Below are 18,324 nucleotides of genomic sequence, written 5' to 3'. Positions count from 1 at the left end.
GCGCCTCGCCTCCTCGCCATCCTCCTGCACCTTGCCCCCTCGCCATCCCATTGCGCCTTGCCCCCTTGCCATCCCATTACGCATTGCCCCCTCGCCATCCCATTACACCTTGCCCCCTTGCCATCCCATTACGAATTGCCCCCTCACCTTTCTATTGCGCCTCGCCTCCTCGCCATCCTCCTGCACCTTGCCCCCTCGCCATCCCGTTGCGCCTTGCCCCATCCCCATCCCATTGTGCCTCGCCCCCTAGCCCTCCCCCCACGCCTTGCCCCCTCGCTATCCCATTGTGCATTGCCCCCTCGCCATCCCTTTACTCCTTGCCCCCTTGCCCTCCCCCCCACCTTGCCCCCTCACCATCCCAATGTTGCTTGCCCTTTACCATCCTCCCCATGCCTTGCCCCCTCGCCATCCTCCCCGTGCCATGCCCCCTCGCCATCCCATTGCTGCTGTCCCCCTCACCATCTTTTCCATGCCTCGTCCCCTCTCCATCCCCCCGCGCCTCGCCCCCTCACTATCCCATTGCGCCTCGCCCCCTCACCATCCCATTGCGCCTCACCCCCTCGCCATCCCATTGCATCTTGCCCCCTCGCTATCCCATTGCGCCTCGCCCCCTCGCCATCCCATTGCATCTTGGCCCCTCGCCATCCCATTGCGCCTCGTCCCCTCGCCATCCACCCATGGCATGCCTCCTCGTCATCCCGTTGCGCATTGCCCCCTCGCCATCCCATTGCACCTTGCCCCCTCACCAACCCATTTTGCTTTGCCCCCTCGCCATCTTCCCCGTGCCTCGCCCCCTCTCCATCCTCCCCGGGCACCGCCCCCTCACCATCTCCCCACGCCTTGCCCCCTCGCCATCCCATTGCACATTGTCCCCTCGCCATCCCATTAAGACTTGCCTCCTCACCATCCCATTGTGCATTGCCCTCTCGCCATCCTATTGTGCATTGTACCCTCGCCATCCCATTATGTCTTGCCCCCTCGCCATCCCATTGCGCATTGTCCCCTCGCCATCCCCCCGTGCCTTGACCCCTCGCCATCTCCCCGTTCCTTGCCCCCTTGCCACCCCCCTGCTCCTTGCCCCCTCGCCACCCCCCTGCTCCTTGCCCTTTGGCCAACTCCCCGCTCCTTGCCCCCTCGCCACCCCCCTGCTCCTTGCCCCTTGGCCATCCCCCCGCTCCTTGCCCCCTGGCCATCCCGTTGCGCCTTGCCCCCCTCACCATCCCAGTGCGCCTTGCCCCCTTGCAATCCCATTCCACTTTGCCCCCTCACCATCCCATTGCTGCTTGCCCCCTCGCCATCCTCCCCATGCCTTGCCCCCTCGCCATCCCATTGCTGCTGTCCCCCTCACCATCTTTCCCGTGCCTCGTCCCCTCTCCATCCCCCTGCATCCTCGCCCCCTTGCCATCCCCCCGCACCTTGCCCCCTCGCCATCCCATTGTGCCTTTCCCCTTTGCCATCCCTTTGCGAATTGTCCCCTTGCCATCCCATTGTGCCTTGTCCACTCGCCATCCCATTGCCCCTTGCCCCCTCGCCATCCTCCCCATGCTTTGCCCCCTCGCCATCCCATTGTGCCTTTCCCCCCCACCATCCTCCCCGTGCCTTGCCCCCTCGCCATCCTCCCTGTGCCTTGCCCCCTCGCCATCCTCCCATGCCTTGCCCCCTCGCCATCCTCCCATGCCTTGCCCCCTCGCCATCCCATTGCGCCTTGCCCCCTCACCATCCCATTGCGCCTTGCCCACTCGCCATCCCATTGCGCCTTGCCCACTCGCCATCCCATTGCGCCTCGCCCCCTCACCATCCCTTTGCGCTTCACCCCCTCACCATCCCATTGCGCATTGTCCCCTCGCCATCCCCCGGACCTTGCCCCCGCGCCATGTCCCTGCAACTTGCCCCCTCGCCATCGCATTATGCCTTGACCCCTTGCCATCCCATTACGCCTTGCCCCCTCATCATCCCATTACGACTTGCCCCCTCGCCATCCCATTACGCCTTGCCCCCTCGCCATCCCATTACGCATTGTCCCCTCGCCATCCCATTTCACCTCGCCTCCTCGCCATCCTCCTGCACCTTGCCACCTCGCCATCCCATTGCGCCTTTCCACCTCGCCATCCCATTGTGCCTTGCCCCCTCGCCATCCTCTTTGTGCTTTGCCCCCTTGCCATCCCATTGCACCTTGCCCCCTTGCCATCCCACCGCTTCTTGCCCATTCGCCATCCCACCGCTCCTTGCCCCCTCGCCATCCCCCCGCTGCTTGCCGTCTCGCCATCCCATTGTAGCTTGCCCCCTCACCGTCCCCCCCGCGCCTTGCGCACTTCCCCCCAGCTCCCCCTCTTCTCTCAGCAATGTCACCACCGCGCCCCCCCATTCCCCACCTTACCATTTCTCTGTCTAACCTCCTTAGCCTCAGTCACACATGTTCTTCCTCTCATTCTGAATGTCATGTTAAACAATCAATATATTGAAAAACGTATTTTAGATATTAATAGATAAAAACCAATCTGTCCTTTGATTCCCACAGAAATACCAATAGTACTGAACACCCTGTAAAAACTTCTCTCAGTTACTACAGGAACCTTGTAATTCTTGCAAAAGCAAGACTCAGATCTCTGAAATAACCATGCAATATATTGGCCGTGACTTACCCAATAGGAACTTTGTAGATTGATAAGTCTGCAGTGTGGTGTTACAAGCTTCTTACCATTCATTGCATTTTGTATTTATATAGAATCATAAAAGTACCATGTGACAGATCAGTTCACGGCTGTATTGAGGAGCTTGGAGATAGACCAAGCAGGTTTACTAGACACCCAGCAATTGAAATATCTAAAATATTAACAAGGATGTGGCACACTCGAACTCATCTACAGAGTAATTCAAAATCCTTGTCAGTCAGATGTACTATACTTAGTTCCCAGTGAACATTACCTGTATACAATTTTATCTTCAAATAAAGGACCCACGTTACTGTTTCACCAATTCCTGTGTGTGATTGGTACTTTAATGTCAAGAAGATGATGTGGTTCATAGTACAGAAAATGATGTATTTGTGGAAGTATCTCATATCTCTAGGTCATTGTGTTTTCAGGTTCGTTCGTTATCATTCCAGATTTCTTTGTGGTGAGGAAGAATATGCACACCTGTTCCTTTAATCGATTCAGACTGCTGGCCTTCCTGTTTGTTGTCGGTACCACACTTATGGTCTACTATTTGCTTCCCCGCATCCTGCTGCACAACATTACGCCCTCAGGGCCATCTCAGGGACTCAACATGGCGAACATTAAACAGCTCACCATCAATCTCACAGTGGAGAAAACCCAAAAGCCAGGACCCTTGGAAATTTTCTACCGGGAATCATTACTTCCGGAGAAGGATGGAGAAAGCCTAAAGCCTAAGTAAATAAGCTCTAGAAAATGGGTGCATTTCATCTTCAGTTAGAGTCTGCACACATTTATACAGGAACTGTTACTGTCCAGTTACAGTCTGAAACATATGGTTTAATTTGTGGAAACATGATTGTTCACACCTTGTTTGTCTTTGTACATGGCTTTTTCTTAACACACTCACTTTGTTTATTTTTGGACACAAACATTAGGTTTCAAGCCTTATCTTTTTGAGATTTATCTGCTCAGTTCTTTATTCTCAAGTTACAGTCCCATATGCTACTCTATCATTCTGCCTTAGTCTTTAACTTTTCATCTGGCCACCACTGGCACTGCATTTGGGATTGAGACTCGAGCCTCAATATTAACTTGAGGGAGAGAGCATGAGTGTGCCATTTGGCAGGATGGCTATGATTTTAACAGGGGTGCCTCGTGATGATTTTACTTCTGCATTTTGCATCTCTGCTGTGCATGAGTAGTATGGCATAGAGCAGCATGATGTGATTTTGCTTTGACTATTTAAAGATCCAGTTCAGGGATGAATGGGAGATCGAGGGTGGGAGCTCAGAGGATTATGCAGTGAAATGAGAACATAGCGATGGGAGGAAGGAGAGCGAAGGCTGCCCCGAGGTTTACTGAGTCTTCCCTGGGTGCTTTGAATGCAGTAAGGCTTAGGAGGGAGGTTGTGTTTCCGAACAACAACAAAAAAATTTTGCTGTCACCATGTTGGGCAGTGTCACAAGAGTGGAGCAGGAGATGCATTGCCATGTTACAGTGCCACAAAAGCTTCAATGACTTGTCCAGGTCAGGAAAGGTCAGCAAATTTAAAGATGCGCCAACATCTCCCTCTGTCTTGTTGAGCATTCTTCATTCACAGCACTCCTCACACTGACTTCACTTTCATCAACATCAATTGTTAGGTTTGCATTCATACCCTTTTATCCTCACCTGCCCATCCTCCAACTACCATTACCATTGACCCCAATCCTCACATAATCTGATGTTGCCCCATGCAGCTCCCGCGATTCTCGACACACATCCTCAAACGGAGCACTTAAATGCATTCCAATGTATGCAACCTGAAAGCTCCCGGGCAGGCTGCACATAAGTCAACCCTACCAAACAATTTAAAGGGACCACACACTCAAATTAAAATGAGAGAATACATTATTCGTGATGCATCTGGCCAACTGCCACCTTCACTACATGTACTGACTCCAGTGGGTGCATACATGCCTCAGCCGATCATTGGTCTGTCGAATCACCCTTGCAGAATAAGAGTGCCGAATACCAGGGAGATGGTAAAGACCAGAGATAACAGTTTTTAAAATTAATTCATGGGATGTGGGCTTCGCTGGCTGGGCCAGCATTTGTTGTCCATCCCTAGTTGCCCTTAAGAAGGTGGTGGTGAGCTGCCATCTTGAACCGCTGCAGTCCATGTGGTGTAGGTACTGTTAGGGAGGGAGTTCCAGGATTTTGATCCAGTGACAGTGAAGGAACAGCGATATATTTCCAAGTCAGGGTGGTGAGTGACTTGGAGGGGAATTTCCAGGTGGTGGTGTTCCCATCTATATGCTGCCCTTGTCCTTCTAGATGGTATCGCAAAGGTAAAAAAACCATAATGGGTGTTATGTACAGGCCTCCGAACAGTAGTCAGGATATGGGGCACAAGATACACCAGGAGATAGAAAAGGTGTGTAAGAAAGGCAAGGTTACAGTGATCATGGGGGATTTCAATATGCAGGTAGACTGGGAAAATCAGGTTGGTAGTGGATCCCAAGAAAAGGAATTTGTGGAATGTCTACGAGATGGCTTTTTGGAGCAGCTTGTGGTGGAGCCCACTAGGGAACAGGCAATTCTAGATTTAGTGATGTGTAATGAGGCAGATTTGATAAGGGAGCTTAAGGTGAAGGAACCCTTAGGAGGAAGTGATCATAATATGATAGAATTTACCCTGCAATTTGAGAGGAAAAAGCTGGAATCAGATATAACGGTATTACAGTTGAATAAAGGCAACTACAGAGGCATGAGGGAGGAGCTGGCCAGAATTGACTGGGAGATGAGCCTAGCAGGAAAGACAGTGGAACAGCAATGGCAGGAGTTTCTGGGAGTAATTTGGGAGACACAGCAAAAATTCATCCCGAGGAAGAAGAAGCATACTAAAGGTAGGACGAGGCAACCATGGCTGACAAGGGAAGTCAGGGACAGCATAAAAGCCAAAGAGAAAGCATACAATGCGGCGAAGAGCAGTGGGAAACCAGGGAATTGGGAAGCCTACAAAGACCAACAGAGGACAACTGAAAAAGAAATAAGGAGGGAGAAGATTAAATATGAGGGTAAACTAGCCAGTAATATAAAAGAAGATTGCAAGAGTTTTTTTAGAAATATAACGGGTAAGAGAGAGGCAAAAGTGGACATTGGGCCGCTGGAAAATGATGCTGGAGAAGTAGTCGTGGGAACAAAGAAATGGCGGAGCAACTGAATAGGTACTTTGCGTCAGTCTTCACAGTGGAAGGAACGAGTGACATCCCCACAGTTCAAGAGAGTCGGGGGGGGCAGAGGTGAGTATGGTGGCCATTACCAAGGAGAAGGTGCTAGGAAAACTGAAAGGTCTGAAGGTGGATAAATCACCTCGACCAGATGGATTACACCCCAGAGTTCTGATGGAAATAGCTGAAGAGATAGTGGAGGCATTAGTGGTGATCTTTCAGGAATCACTGGAGTCAGGGAGGGTCCCAGAGGACTGGAAAATCGCTAATGTAACCCCCTTGTTTAAGAAGGGAGTGAGGCAAAAGACGGGAAATTACAGGCCGATTAGCCTGGCCTCGGTCGTTGGTAAGATTTAGAGTCCATTATTAAGGATGAGATTTCAGAATACTTGGAAATGAATGGTAAAATCAGGCAAAGTCAGCATGGTTTCATCAAGGGGAGGTCATGCCTGACAAATCTGTTAGAATTCTTTGAGGAGGTAACGAGTAGGTTAGACAAAGGAGAGCCAATGGATGTTATCTACTTGGACTTCCAGAAGGCCTTTGACAAGGTGCCGCACAGGAGGCTGCTCAGTAAGATAAGAGCCCATGGTGTTAGAGGCAAGGTACTAGCATGGATAGAAGATTGGCTGTCTGGCAGGAGGCAGAGAGTGGGGATAAGGGGGTCCTTCTCAGGATGTCGGCCAGTGACTAGTGGAGTTCCGCAGGTGTCAGTGTTGGGACCACAACTTTTCACTTTATACATTAATGATCTAGATGAAGGAACTGAGGGCATCCTGGCTAAGTTTGCAGATGATACAAAGATAGGTGGAGGGACAGGTAGTATTGAGGAGGCGGGGAGGCTGCAGAAGGATTTGGACAGGTTTGGAGAATGGGCAAAGAAGTGGCAGATGGAATACAACGTGGGGAAGTGTGAGGTCCTGCACTTTGGTAGGAAGAATAAAGTCATAGACTATTTTCTAAATGGAGAGAGAATTCAGAAATCTGGAGCGCAAAGGGACTTGGGAGTCCTAGTCCAGGATTCTCTTAAGGTTAACTTGCAGGTTGAGTCAGTAGTTAGGAAGGCAAATGCAATGTTGGCATTTATTTCAAGAGGACTAGAATATAAAAGCAGGGATGTGCTGTTGAGGCTTTATAAGGCTCTGGTCAGACCACATTTAGAATATTGTGAACAATTTTGGGCCCCGTATCTCAGGAAGGATGTGCTGGCCCTGGAGAGGGTCCAGAGGAGGTTCACGAGAATGATCCCAGGAATGAAAGGCTTAACATATGAGGAACGTTTGAGGACTCTGGGTCTATACTCGGAGTTTAGAAGGATGAGGGGGGATCTGATTGAAACTTTCAGAAAACTGAAAGGCCTGGATAAAGTGGACGTGGGAAAGATGTTTCCATTAGTAGGAGAGACTAGGACCCAAGGGCACAGCCTCAGAGTAAAGGGAAGACCTTTTAGAACAGAGATGAGGAGAAACTTCTTTAGCCAGAGAGTGGTGAATCTATGAAATTCATTACCACAGAAGGCTGTGGATGCCAGGTCATTGAGTGTATTTAAGACCGAGATAGATAGGTTCTTGATTGGTAAGGGGATCAAAGGTTAGGAGGAGAAGGCGGGAGAATGGGGTTGAGAAACTTATCAGCCATGATTGAATGGCGGAGCAGACTCGATGGGCCGAATGGCCTAATTTCTGCTCCTCTGTCTTATGGTCTTATGGTCTAGTGGTTGTGGGTTTGGAAGGTACTGTCGAAGGAGCCTTGGTGAGTTCCTGCAGTGCATCTTATAGATGGTACACACAGGGTTCCTAGCCTCTGACCTCTTGTAGCCACAGTATTTATATGGCTAGTGCAGTTCAGTTTCTGGTCAATGGTAACCCCCCAGGATGTTGATAGTGGGGGATTCAGTGATGCTAATGCCATTGAACTTCAAGGGGCAATGGTTAGATTCTCTCTTGTTGAAGATGGTCATTGCCTAGCACTTGTGTGGTGCAAATGTTACTTGTCACTTGTCAGCCCAAGTCTGGATCTTGTCCAGGACTTGCTGTATTTGGACATGGACTGCTTCAGTATCTGAGGAGTCGCAAATGGTGCTGAACATTGCACAATTATCAGCAAACATGCCCACTTCTGACCTGATGATGAAAGGAAGGTCATTGATGGAGCAGCTGAAGATGCTTGGGGCCTAGGACACTATCCTGAGGAACTCCTGCAGTGATGTCCTGGAACTGAGGTGATTGATCTCCAACAACCACAACCATCTTCCTTAATGCTAGGTGTGACTCCAACCAGCGGAGAGTTTTCCCCCTGATTCCCATTGACTCCAGTTTTGCTAGGGCTCCTCGACGCCACACTCAGTCAAATGCGGCCTTGATATCAAGGGCAGTCACTCTCACCTCACCTCGCCTCAGGAGTTCAGCTCTTTTGTCCAAGTTTGAACCAAAACTGTAATGAGGTCATGTTGCAGTGTTTTCAACCATATAGTCTTCCATTGAGTGTCTGGCTGCCTCTAATCCATTGCACCACAGCATAGCATTGCGGACTCTGGAAATCTAAAATAAAAACAGAAAATACTCATCAGGTCTGACAGCGAAACCTCTGCCTCCTCTCCCACTGGCCCAGTCTAACGTTGCACAATTGCAAGTGGAGCAGTTATTGACAGGACCCTCACCAGCTCTAATACCGAAAAGATGTTGGCTGCTTAAACCTTAAATACAGAGAAAGGAACAGAGTAGCCTGCCACTACCTCTGGTAAAACCAAAGGCTTTACATGATGTAGAAGTGTTAGGGAAGGAAAGGTTTTATACTTCACCAAGGCTAAGCAGATGTGTGTATTTGTCAACATTTCTTTGGAGCATATTAAGTTTAACAAATTGCACCATTTTCTCATGTTCCCCATTATTGGATGGTGAGTACCCATTCTGCTTTTCATTTGTTTGCTGAAGATAGAAAAGTGAGTTGACTGACCCCACTTGATGGATATGGAACCTGTGGATGGATCATTACAGGGTTACTTGTGTTGAGGAGGTGGGGTGTATTTTAATGTTGTTCTAGTGTGAGTGCCTAATTGAACCTTTGAGCTATCAGGGCATCCCTGGCATCACAAGCAGCAATGTGATAGGCTGGCCTTGCTTTGGGCACCCCAGTTTTCTTTTTGCCCTCATCAGGTGTATTGCCCAGAGCAGTTTCTTCCTCCTGGCCCTCTAGCATTTACTGCTACATTGTCCTGGAGCCCCTCACTGCTGAGGAATGAAGGGTGTCTGCAGACTTGTCTAGACAACTTCACATTGATGGCCTGTTCGATCACACATCTGACTGTCGTTTGGAGTTGTACTGCTCCTAGTGTTGATTGGTGGGATTCCTTAGAGGTGTCAGCCAGGTTTGAAGGGGACATCGTTTTGGGTTGGTTTCTGGTTAGGAATGTTGACTATCGCAGTATGAAAATATGATGACAGCTTCCAGTGACAGTGCTGCAGATGTACCTGGAGCTGTTTTTGTAGTTGTACGCAAGCTGCCTGGTGATGGAATGTGGTTTTGTCCATGGCAAAAAGGGTGTTAGTCTGACAACAATAACCTGTGCATGATTCAGACCCATGTGGTTTCAAACAATAAACTTTAATATACATTGACTAATAACAGTATTAGATTTATACCGCTGTCTTACAGTATAGATTAAATGGTGAGCAATTGATGCAACCTCTTTTTTCACAAAGTTGGGTTCAAACTAATGAGACGCAAAACCTTCATAGATGGATTTCTGACTGTCCTGAGAGTTTGTGGGTGGATTTCTGACTGTCCTGAGAGTTTGTGGGTGGATTTCTGACTGTCCTGAGAGTTTGTGGGTGGATTTCTGACTGTCCTGAGATTTTGCGGATGGATTTCTGACTGTCCTGAGAGTTTGTGGATGGATTTCTGACTGTTCTGAGAGTTTGTGGATGGATTCCTGACTGTCCTGAGTGTTTGTGGATGGATTTATGACTATCCTGAGAGTTTGTGGATGGATTTCTGACTGTCCTGAGAGTTTGTGGATGGATTTCTGACTGTCCTGAGAGTTTGTGGATGGATCTCTGACTGTCCTGAGAGTTCACGGATGGTTCTCTGACTGTCCTGAGAGTTTGTGGATGGATCTCTGACTGTCCTGAGAGTTCACGGATGGATCTCTGACTGTCCTGAGAGTTTGCAGATGGATTTCTGACTGTCCTGAGAGTTTGTGGATGGATTTCTGACTGTCCTGAGAGTTTGTGGGTGGATTTCTGACTGTCCTGAGAGTTTGTGAATGGATTTCTGACTGTCCTGAGAGTTTGTGGATGGATTCCTAACTGTCCTGAGAGCTTGTGGATGGATCTCTGACTGTCCTGAGAGTTTGTGGATGGATCTCTGACTGTCCTGAGAGTTCACGGATGGATCTCTGACTGTCCTGAGAGTGCTCTGAAATTGAAGAAGAGAAAGGTCCCATTCTGATATGATTTGGCCACCTTGGGCTGCGCCAATGCGCAATAGGATATGTGTGCTTGTTGTTTGAGGCTGTTGACCCCGCCTCTGATCTTTTAACCATCTACTCTGTCCCATCAGCTTTGTTTAATATGTAGGCAAAGTGGCATTACAGACCTGACTGCCTTGCACGACCTCTCACCGTAGTATGTAGATTGGGAAATTTGCAGATGATACAAAGATTGGTCGAGTAGTGGATAGTGTAGAGGATAGCCATAATCTCCAAAACGATATAGATGGGTTGGTGGAGTGGGCGGTAAAGTGGCAGATGGATTTTAACATAGAGAAATGTGAGGTCATACATTTAGGGAGGTCAAACAGTTACAGGGATTACACAATAAATGGGAATATACTAAGAGGGGTAGATGAAGTGAGAGATCTTGGCGTACAAGTACACAGGTCCCTGAAGGCAGCAGTTCAAGTGGACAAGGTTGTAAAGAAGGCATATGGAATGCTCTCCTTCATTGGCAGAGGTATAGAATCTAAAAGTAAGGATATAATGTTGGAATTGTATAAAACACTGGTGAGGCCACAACTGGAGTATTGTGTGCAGTTCTGGTCACCACATTTCAGGAAGGACGTAATAGCTTTGGAGAGAGTGTAGAGGAGGTTTACAAGAATGTTGCCAGGGTTAGAAAAGTGTAGCTACGAGGAGAGATTGGATAGGTTGGGGTTATTTTCCTTAGAACAAAGAAGGCTGAGAGGTGACTTGATTGAGGTGTAGAAAATTATGAGGGGAATAGATAGAGTGGACAGGATAAAATTGTTTCCCTTGGTGGACAATTCTAGAACCAGGGGACGTAGATTCAAGATAAGTGACAGAAGGTGTAGGGGGGACATGAGGAAGAACTTTTTTACGCAGAGGGTAGTGGGTGTCTGGAATTCGCTGCCCAAGTTGGTGGTAGAGGCAGAAACTCTAAACTCTTTTAAAAAGTACCTGGATCTGCACCTAAAGTGCTATAAGCTGCAGGGCTATGGGCCGGGTGCAGGAAGGTGGGATTAGAAAGGGCACCTGGGTGTCCTCGGGCTGGCATGGGCAAGATGGGCCGAATGGCCTCCTTCTATGCTGTAACTTTTCTATGGTTCTATGTGGTGTTTTAGCAACTGCACCTTATCTGAATGCCTGAATGGCACAGCTAATTTTTCACAGAAAATTTTTTTCCCTCTTTTCACCACATTCACTGGCAAAACATCTCTAAATATTTCCACACAGAAGGAAGCCATTCGGCACATTGCATCTACAACTGCTGGCCCTGCAAATAATCCTTCCATAACTTGCTTTATGTGCAGCTGACTGTGATACCCTTGCTATATCTTCAATTGCACTTTGGAAGGAGGCAAATGCAAAGAAATTGAGGGTCGTGTTGACCTGCAAAGCCACTGGTATGGCCACCAGGTCCAGCAGGCAGTAGGCTGCCTTCTTGGAGGCTGCAGAGGTCTCAGCCTTCGGAAGTACTGCTCCTGTAACAGATCAGGGAGGCTATGCCTGTGATTGTAGGCTCTCTAAGGTGGGTAGGGTCTTCTGAAAACTCGCCCCCTCTGTTTCATCCTTCTCTGGCCTTCAGTAGTTCCCTCCCTTTTTGCTGGTTGTTCACATTCTCCTCCTATTCCTCAGTCCAATCAAAAGCAGTCACCCATCATGATCTTCTGGAACTGAACAATCTCAATAAGTATAGAGAGGTAATAGGAGTTCATAAGTATCCCTATTTAATAGATACATTCCTCAGACCACTCCATGTTAGCTAGGAGCTCCTTGCTTGAGCTATAGTTTAATCACATTATCTTTCCCAAGTGATTTAACTTTTAACAGTTGTGCACCTTGTCCTTGCTCCTCTGAAGTTACATTTCAGTGACACCTTGCATCATTTTGTTTGTTCAGCTTGGAGGTACTCCTGCTACATGGGCAGGCCTTCAACTCGAAGACCTGGGAGGGTCTAGGAACACTCAATCTGCTAGCGCAACAAGGACACAGAACTGTGGCAGTGGACTTACCAGGTAAGGTATTTCAGGCGTTAGCCTCATCCTTAAATCGTGTGAAGAAGGCAGTTATTGGATAAGGTCTTCTGCATTGGAATGTGAATGGGCACTCAGTATTTTAAGAGCTGACTTCCTGTACGATGTTATATATTCCCCTCCCCAGGTTTGCTTACTGGTTGCAGAACTCTGCATCGATTTCGAACTCCCTCAAAGCAAGAGCCGTAGTGTGACTATTGTCTGACATTAGAATCTGCAAAATCGGATAAGACTCTTTGCTTTATCAAGCCCATCACCTCTTTGGGATTTAAGAAAAGAACAGGGATTGAAATTACCTACCTGGTCATTATCAACCAAAATATGGCCCTAGTTTTAGACTGGGAAAAAAATAGCAAACTTTCTTTTCTCTTTAACCTTTCTCCTTCAAGCCAGGGAGTCTGGCCTGCCCTGATTTAGTTGATCTTAGTCCGGCTGAATTAGGAATGTAAGGATTGTATGCTATTGTGTATCACGTTGGAACATCTGTGTGTGTGAACATCAATTGAGGAAAAGACTGGACTTGTGTTTTGCTAAGGAGGGGTTTTTACATTTTGACATAATATGAAAAACAGAATTCTGAGCTCTGAAGCTCAAACATCCAAAACCACTTTTTTATTTTGACAAATGATAAGAGGGCTGATAACTCAGACTTTGAGTGTTTTTGTACAAGTCAGGGTCACTGGTTATAGTGCTTCTCACTTGGCCACAATCAGCTAACTCGACACGATATAGGCCTTAAACCCAGGAAGATCTTTATGGCTGAGTCGCTCATTGCTGTAACCAGTTGATGTACTGGAAGTGCTAGCTTTGCCTGAGTTTGAACTCCTGATATGGCTTCTGCTGACCTAGTGCCCACTCCTTTCTCCCCAAATGCCACAGATACAACTACTTTTTAAGTTCTCTGCCTGAAAGCAAGTCCAACCCACAGTACCACGACCTCCACCACAGATAGGGCAAGGAGACAGGTCCAAAATCCAAAACAAAAACAAAAATACCTGGAAAACCTCAGCAGGTCTGGCAGCATCTGTGGAGAGAAACACAGTTAACGAGTCCGCATGACTCTTCAACAGAACTAAGGAAAAATAGAAAGGGGGTGAAATATAAGCTGGTTTAAGGGGGAGGTTGGAACAAGAAGAGCTGGATAGAGGGCCAGTGATAGGTGGAGATAACCAAAAGATGTTACAGACAAAAGGTCAAAGAGGTGTTGAAGGTGGTGATATTATCTAAAGGAATGTGCTAATTAAGGGTAGAAAGCAGGACGAGCAAGGTACAGATAGCCCTAGTGGGGGTGGGATGGGGTGAAGGAATCGAAAAAGGCTAAAAGGTAGAGATAAAACAATAGATGGAAATACATTTAAAAATAATGGAAATAGGTGGGAAAAGAAAAATCTATATAAATTATTGGAAAAAACAAAAAGGAGGGGGAAAATTGGAAAGAGGGTGGGGATGGAGGAGAGAGTTCATGATCTAAAATTGTTGAACTCAATATTCAGTCCGGAAGGCTGTAAAGTGCCTAGTCGGAAGATGAGGTGCTGTTCCTCCAGTTTGCATTGAGCTTCACTGGAACAATGCAGCAAGCCAAGGACGGACATGTGGGCATGAGAGCAGGGTGGAGTGTTGAAATGGCAAGTGACAGGGAGGTCTGGGTAATGCTTGCGGACAGACCGAAGGTGTTCTGCAAAGCGATCACCCAGTCTGCGTTTGGTCTCTCCAATGTAGAGGAAACCGCATTGGGAGCAACGAATGCAGTAGACTAAGTTGAGGGAAGTGCAAGTGAAATGCTGCTTCACCTGAAATGAGTGTTTGGGCCCTTGGACGGTGAGGAGGGGGGATGTGAAGGGGCAGGTGTTGCATCTTCTGCGGTTGCATGGGAAGGTGCCGTTTGAGGGGGTTGAGTTGTAGGGGGTGATGGAGGAGTGGACCAGGGTGTCACGGAGGGAACGATCCCTACGGAATGCTGCCAATGGGGGTGAAGGGAAGATGTGTTTGGTGGTGGCGGAAATGGCGGCGGGTCCAAAATCCACCCCTGCTGGAGCAGGGATCAAACACCATGCTGTTGGCACCAATCTGATCCACACCGGCCGTCCAGCCAACCGACCCCACCAACTCCAAGTTTCTGCAGCACCGTACACTTTTCCATATGTGTTATAGACTGGAGCTATGAATAGTGATGGTAGAGGCTACAATTTTCTTTCTATCACATGGCTGACCAGAAATCTCTCACGCTTTTATCACTTGACATTAGCGTGTGTTGGAAGATTTACAGGTTGATGCCTAACCTGTTGGCCACATTATGAACTCACTTTCCTTGGCCATCTTGCCCTGGAGTGGGACTAGAACTCGGAGCTTCTGGCTCAGAGGCAGGGACACTACTCACTGCACCACAATACTCCCCACGGATACTTATCTAGAATTTAAATATCTTGGCAACTGGTCAGTTCAAACTCTTGCATCTCAAATACATGGGGCCAAATCTCCATCATGATCATCAACCTGCAGTTGGTAATACATCCACTGGGAATCTTCCATTACAAGAGGAAAAGGTGTTATCCAACAGCTCCTCAGGGAGGTTCATCCGCATTCTTAGTCCAAGTTGACCCAAAAGATTTTTGACAAATTGGCTTAGATTTTATAGCCCTGATGCATCAACTTTCCAAGTGGAGCTCTTCTTTTATTCTTTCATGGGGTGTGAATGTCACTGGCTAGTCCAGCATTTATGGCCCATCCTTAATTGCCCTCGAGAAGATGGGGGTGAGCTGCCTTCATGAACCACTGCAGTCCATGTGTTGTAGGTACACCCACAGTGCTGTTAGAGAGGGAATTCCAGGATTTTGACCCAGCAACAGTGAAGGACTACCGATATATTTCCAAGTCAGGATGGTGAGTGACTTGGAGGGGAACTTGCAGGTGGTGGTGTTCCCATCTGTCTGCTACCCTTGTCCTTCTAGATGATAGTGGTCATGGGTTTGGAAGGTGCTGTCGAAGGAGGCTTGGTGAATTGCTCCAGTGCATCTTGTAGATGGTACACACTGCTGCTACTGCGCGTCAATGGTGGAGGGAGTGAATGTTTGTGGATGTGGTGCCAATCAAGTGGGCTGCTTTGTCCTGGATGGTGTCAAGCTTCTTGAGTGTTGTTGAAGCTGCACTCATCCAGGCAAGTGGAGAGTATTCCATCACACTCCTGACTTGTGTCTTGTAGATGGTGGACAGGCTTTGGAGAATCAGGAGGTGAATTACTCTTCACAGAATTCCCAGTCACTGAGTTGCTGTTGTAGCCACACTATTTATATGGCTAGTCCAATTCAGTTTCTGGTCAACGGTAATCCCCAGGATGTTGATAGTGGGGGATTCAGTGATAGTAACACCATTGAATGTCATATGGAGATGGTTGGATTCTATCTTGTAGATGGTCATTGCCTGGCACTTGAGTGGCATAAATGGGGAGGCGGTGGCATAGTGATTTTATCACCGAACTAGTAATCCAGAGACCCAGGGTAATGTTCTAGGGACCCAGGTTCAAATCTCACCACAGCAGATGGTGAAATTGGAATTATATTAAAAAAACCTGGAATTAAAAGTCTAATGATGACCATGAAACCGTTGTCAATTGTTGTAAAAACCCATCTGGTTTACTAATGTCCTTTAAGGAAGGAAATCTGCCTTCCTTGCCTAGTCTGGCCTACATGTCAGACCCACAGCAATGAAGGTTGACTTTTAAAATGCCCTCTGAAACGAATGCCCTAGCAATCCACTCGGTTCTCAAGGGTAATTAGGGTTGCTGGCCTAGCCAGTGACGCCCCCATGAACGAATAAAAAGAAATGTTAGTTCCCACTTATCAGCCCAAGACTGAATGTTGACCATGTTACTGCATATGGGAACGGACTGCTTCAGTATTTGGGGAGTCGCGAATGGTGCTGAACATTGTGCAATATCCAGCGAACATCCCCACTTCTGATCTTATGATGGAAGGAAGGTGATTGAGGAAGCAGCTGAAGGTGGTTGGGCCGAGGACACTACCTGAGGAACTCCTGCAGTAATGTCCTGGGACTGAGATGATTCACCTCCAACAACCACAGCCATCTTCCTTTGTGCTAGGTATGACTCCAACCAGCAGATAGTTTTCCCCCTGATTCCCATTGTCTCCAGTTTTGCTAGGGCTCCTTGATGCTTCACTCGAGTTGTTCCAGTACAGCTTACAACACTGGCATCTACTGGGCAATGTGGAAAATTGCCCAGGTATGTCCTGTACACAAAAAGTAGGACAAATGTAACCCGGCTAATTACCGTCCCATCAGTCTACTCTCCATCATCAGTAGAGTGATGGAAGGGGTCACCAACAGTGCTATCAAGCTGCGCTGGCTTAGCAATAACCTGCTCATTGACACTCGGTTTGGGTTCTGCCAGGGCCACTCAGCTCCTGACCTCATTACAGCCTTGGCTTAAACATGGACAAAAGAGCTGAACTCCCGAGGTGAGGTGGGAGTGACTGCCCTGGACATCAAGGCCGCATTAGACCAGGTGCGCTATCAAGGAGCCCTAGCAAAATTGGAGTCAGTGGGAATCAGGGGGAAAACTCTCCGCTGGTTGGAGTCATACCTAGCAGTTGTGGTTGTTGGAGGTCATTCATCTCAGCTCCAGGACATCACTGCAGGAGTTCCTCAGGGTAGTGTCCTAGGTCCAACTATCATCAGCTGCTTCATCAATGACCTTCCTTCCATCATAAGATCAGAAGTGGGGATGTTTGCTGATGGATTGCATAATGTTCAGCACCATTCGCAACTCCTCAGGTCCTGAAGCAGTCCATGTCCAAATGCAGCAAGACCTGGACAATATCCAGGCTTGGGCTGACAAGCGGCAAGTAACATTCACACCACACAATTGCCAGGCAATGACCATCTCTAACAAGAGAGGATATAGGTGTCACCTTTTGACATTCAGTAGCATTGCCATCACTGAATCCCCCACTGAACATCCTGGGGGATATTGATAGTATAAACACTGTGGCTGCCAGAACAGGTCAGAGGCTGGGAATCCTGCAGAAAGTAACTCACCTCCTGACTCTCCAAAGCCTGTCCACCATCTACAAGGCACAAGTCAGGAGTGTGATGGAAGACTCTCCACTTGTCTGGATGAGTGCAGCTCCCATAACACTCAAGAAGCTGGACACCATCCAGGACAAAGCAACTTGCTTGATTGGCACCGCATACACAAACATTTACTCCCTCCACCATCGACGTACAGTAGCAGCAGTGTGTACCATCTACAAGATGCACTGCAGAAACTCACCAAAGCTCCTTAGATAACACCTTCCAAACCCATGACCACTACCATCTAGAAGGACAAGGTCAGCAGACACATGGGAACACCACCACCTGGAAGTTCACCTCCAAGCCACTCACCACCATGACTTGGAAATATATCACCGTTCCTTTACTGTCGCTAGGTCAAAATCCTGGAACTACCTTCCTATCAGCACTGTGGGTGTACCTACACCACATGGACTGCAGCGGTTCAAGAAGGCAGCTCACTACCACCCTCTCAAGGGCAATTAAGGATGGGCAATAAATGCTGGCCCAGCCAGTGACACCCACATCCCATGAATGAATAAATAAAATAAACTCAGTCAACTGCTGTCTTGATGTCAAGGACAGTCACTCTCACCTCACCTCGGGAGTTCAGCTCTTTTGTCCATGTTTGGACCAGGGCTGTAATGAGGTCAGGAGCTCAGTGGCATTTGCGGAACCTAAACTAAGCATCAGTGAGCAGGTTATTGCTAAGCAAGTGCTGCTTGATTGCACTGTTGGTGACCCCTTCCATTACTTTACTGATGATCGAGAGTAGACTGATGAGGCAGCAGTTAGCTGGGTCGGATTTGTCCTCCTTTTTGTGTACAGGACATAGCTGGGCAATTTTCCACATTGCCGAGTAGATGCCTATGTTGTAGCTGTACTGGAACACTTTT

At 48.0% G+C, this 18,324-nt stretch overlaps 1 protein-coding gene across 2 annotated transcripts in view; it reads left to right on the top strand.

Annotated features, from left to right (window-relative positions):
- abhd14a (abhydrolase domain containing 14A) overlaps window positions 1-18,324 on the top strand; it is an 87,622-nt gene that overhangs the window by 32,438 nt on the left and 36,860 nt on the right. Inside the window, exons 2-3 of one of the 2 annotated variants that reach the window (XM_078534962.1) lie at window positions 3,086-3,392; window positions 12,228-12,343. In XM_078534962.1, coding sequence (XP_078391088.1) covers window positions 3,130-3,392; window positions 12,228-12,343 — 379 coding nt within the window. In that variant the 5' untranslated portion in view covers window positions 3,086-3,129. The remainder of the gene's footprint in view (window positions 1-3,085; window positions 3,393-12,227; window positions 12,344-18,324) is intronic. The other variant, XM_078534963.1, reaches the window with a different exon arrangement.

The sequence above is a fragment of the Cetorhinus maximus genome, unplaced genomic scaffold (genome assembly GCF_964194155.1).
Source record: "Cetorhinus maximus unplaced genomic scaffold, sCetMax3.hap1.1 HAP1_SCAFFOLD_167, whole genome shotgun sequence".
Taxonomy (NCBI): domain Eukaryota; kingdom Metazoa; phylum Chordata; class Chondrichthyes; order Lamniformes; family Cetorhinidae; genus Cetorhinus; species Cetorhinus maximus.
This window is presented reverse-complemented; position numbering and strand designations above follow the sequence as displayed.